Genomic DNA, 3,493 nt, shown 5'->3' on the forward strand with positions numbered 1-3,493 from the left:
CAGGGGGGGGGGGGATAAGTGGTTTAGGAAGTGGGATTGAGGAGTTTCCTGTGAACGACCGAGGCCAGAGGGAGATAGAGAGGAGGGGGCAGGCTTTAAAACTCTCCTTCCTGTCTCAGACAAGTGGGGGGAAATAAAACACGCTGATGGGTCATTTATTTCCAAAGCACCATTAAGTTATGTCATAAAGACACACACAGGAACACCGGCGTCCGTGAAGACCCAAACAAACACAACGGCTCCTCCTCTCTGCTCTACATATTTTTATTCAACCCCACCAATGAAAACCGATACCAACCAGTCCATATAGATTTTCTTAATCAAACAGTAACAAAGTGCAGACACTACATTAATCTTTATGTATGACAGTGGTATCGACTCGGTTTCTACGAGCCAAAAGAAGCGAGTGAATTAAACGGTGCCAAGGATATTCAGACTGTCTCGCTCTTCTTACCCATTCTGCATTGCGGCAGGATCGTATGTTAACGCCATGCCAGTCTGAAAGACAAAAACACAAATACGTCCAGTTCATTTTAAATTGAAATTATCATGCAGAAAGTACAACAAAAATTATATGCAGACCCCATCAGTGCAAAGAGGACAAGCATACAAGACATGCACTTTATTTTCCATGTAACATTAAAATGTATAACTAATATGGAGCTGTCTATACTATGGCTGGTGCAGTCAAAATGGTGCTGTACTGGTAAAATAAAAGAGAAGAAAACATGACTAACACAATAAAAAAGGTTATATTTCGGTTTTATTAATATTATTTTTTGTTAATATTAATATTTTGTTGCAAGTTTTTGGTCAAATATGCCTCCTATAGGGCAGAGTAGTAATACAGAAGCATGTTACGGCTTTCCTAATCATGCATAATGTAGCCAATTAACCAGTGTTTACACAACGAAAACCATCTTTAGAGATAGGATTCTATGATGTTGTTGAAAAGTTCTGTATCTTTTGTTCAAGTCTTCATCCATGTTTTTATTTCCCAAATTTTTTTACTTTTTTTTTTTTAAAATAATCGACAATGATACTAAGCAGTAGCGTGTTTAATCTTAAAAGTTAGGTCAAAAAGATAACAGAAACCCTCACATCACCCTAAATTACATTCAGTAACAGGACTCCATGAAGCTTTTTAAGCAGATGATTAATATTATAACTATTATTATTAAAGTTTGAGGCACACTCAACCATCTTTAAAAATAAGCACAGCTCAGCCCTTTTTCAAATATGAAAAAAAAATGTTTTACATACTGTATGATAACTACCTCAGAAGTGTTGCTCTCTAAATTTAGTTTCACTTACAGATCATAGATAGTTTTATTTATAGAGACTGTTATAACCAGGCTGAGGCTGTCGATCGATCCCGGACGGATCCCCAAAAATTTGTTGTACATTTATTATAACGAAATCAACATGGTCCCGCCTATGTTTTTTTTGTTGCTGTTGAAAATAAATGAAATAAAACTTCAAATCGACTCAAACAAAAGTGAAACAGCTGATGTGACAACGTGAAAATAAGTGCAGATGAGACAAAGTGAGTTAGTATAGAAGACAACCCTTTTCCATTTTAGTCACATCATGTATTTATGAACAGAGGGGATGATAAAACACCTTCCAGTGAGGAAAGAAGTGATCAGAGAACTGGGTGTGGTAATGGTGTGTGTGTGTGTGTGTGTGTGTGTGTGTGTGTGTGTGTGTGTGTGTGTNGTGTGTGTGTGTGTGTGTGTGTGTGTGTGTGTGTGTGTGTGTGTGTGTGTGTGTGTGTGTGTGTGTGTGTGCAAGGGCCTCCTAGAGTCCAGGAGAGGAACCTGTGCCGCAATCCTTCATCTGCATTCCTGAAGGTTCCCTCCCGGAGGAGAGCTAATCCGATTTCTTTTAAGAGGAGGCTGCTGAGGACGGCAGATTTCATCAGAACACCCCCCACCTCCAACACACACACACACTTTTCTTGCCCTTCCTCTCCTCCACCAACATCTTGTGTTCTCATCCTCTCTCTCTCCCTCTTCGTCCCTCACTCTCTTCATCTTCTAATCTACCCCTGCTCCCCCCTGCACCACCGTTGCCCTTGTTCTTCCTGAGGGCTACCTGAGCTTGCAGTTAAAGGGACAGTGGCTCAGAGAAGCAGAGGGATCAGTGAGGCTGGACGAAGCCCTTGGGAATGAGCAAAAACAGAGAATCCACAGATGTGATGTGAGGCTGCAGGTGTGTGTAGAGTTRAGCTTTTCTCTTTAGTTTGAGTTCATTTAAACAAACTTATCGAGCAGAATGTTTCAGGAACACAAAGAGCTGAACAGTCCCGGTCATTCAGCGGATCTTTGCTTTCAACATCTCATCATTTTCAGCAGTGTGTGGAGGTCTATGGGAATGTATTTGTACTTTCTTTTAAGCTTGTGTGTCAGTGCAAGCCTGTGCAGATGGAAGTGTGTGTGTGTGTTCATGTGTGCTAATGGAAGCAGCAGACATGCGTGCCCGTTTGCTGAGGCTGATGACTCTGATAAATTTCACAGCAGAGACAATCCTGACCTGAGAACCTTCACTGGTGGAGTTTGTCTACTTTTCTGTCACYTTTTTAAAAATACAGTGTTTATAGACCTGAGATGGATCCAGGATGGTTAAAAAGTAATAATATTAAGTACATGGTGTCATGTGCCAATTTTAAACATTTTTGGGAAAAACAAAAAATTATACTAACTCATTTTTGTTTCCGAATTTAGGAATTAGTCATCGACAAACAATAAAACACAAATTAATTTCAGTTTTGCTGTTCAGACAAACAAAATTCAGATCTCATTTTGACTCCCACAGGTTGAAACATTATTTTAATTTTGTAGCTTCTTCTTTTGTTGCAGTAAACAGAACAGAGCGCAGAAGCTTTTTGTGTTTTTTCTTCCCCCAGAAGAATTAAATTTTAATTTTTAAAGAAAGGCACAAGTTTTGAAACTGGGCTGCTGTTCTTAAAACAGAGTAATAGTTTGAATGGAATAAATCATTCACACTAATGACATGATCAATTTGTTTACCATACTTTTTTTTGCATCCATCTTGTTCTGCATCTTATGTGCTATTTCATTAATTTATACATTAAAGATTTCAAATCTTTCATGATATCCAGGCTATGACTTTTGGCATTCCAGCAACACATATATATTTAGATATTTAGCCTTTTTGTCCATTTTTCTCATCAACTGGGCTCCACTTAGCATCTATAAAAGTCTTCACAATATTTATAAACTTTGCTGATTTTTTTGAACTTCTATTAGCTTCTTTCTGCTAATTTAAGCTCCTTATGCTTCTTTCAACTGTTTTCTGCAATTTCAGCTACATTAACTATTTCAGATAATTTTAGCTTTTTCAGCTAAACTCACTGTTTTGTGATATTTCAGCTTCTTACTCTTTAATTCAGCAAATGTGCTCTTTCTGCTTCTTTGTGCTAGAAGGGGATAGAAATGTTTGTAAGACCTAAAATTAGAAGCAGTTTGAG

General features: G+C 38.2%; 1 protein-coding gene across 9 annotated transcripts in view; it reads right to left on the minus strand.

The window, feature by feature from the left end:
- Nucleotides 1–3,493, minus strand: part of rbms3 (RNA binding motif, single stranded interacting protein) — a 378,321-nt gene that overhangs the window by 49,781 nt on the left and 325,047 nt on the right. For all 9 annotated transcript variants that reach the window (XM_014013118.1, XM_014013116.1, XM_014013117.1 and 6 more), the window contains one exon: nucleotides 455–498. In XM_014013118.1, the coding sequence (XP_013868572.1) occupies nucleotides 455–498 (44 nt within the window). The remainder of the gene's footprint in view (nucleotides 1–454; nucleotides 499–3,493) is intronic.

The sequence above is a fragment of the Austrofundulus limnaeus genome, unplaced genomic scaffold (assembly GCF_001266775.1).
Source record: "Austrofundulus limnaeus strain Quisiro unplaced genomic scaffold, Austrofundulus_limnaeus-1.0 Scaffold98, whole genome shotgun sequence".
Taxonomy (NCBI): domain Eukaryota; kingdom Metazoa; phylum Chordata; class Actinopteri; order Cyprinodontiformes; family Rivulidae; genus Austrofundulus; species Austrofundulus limnaeus.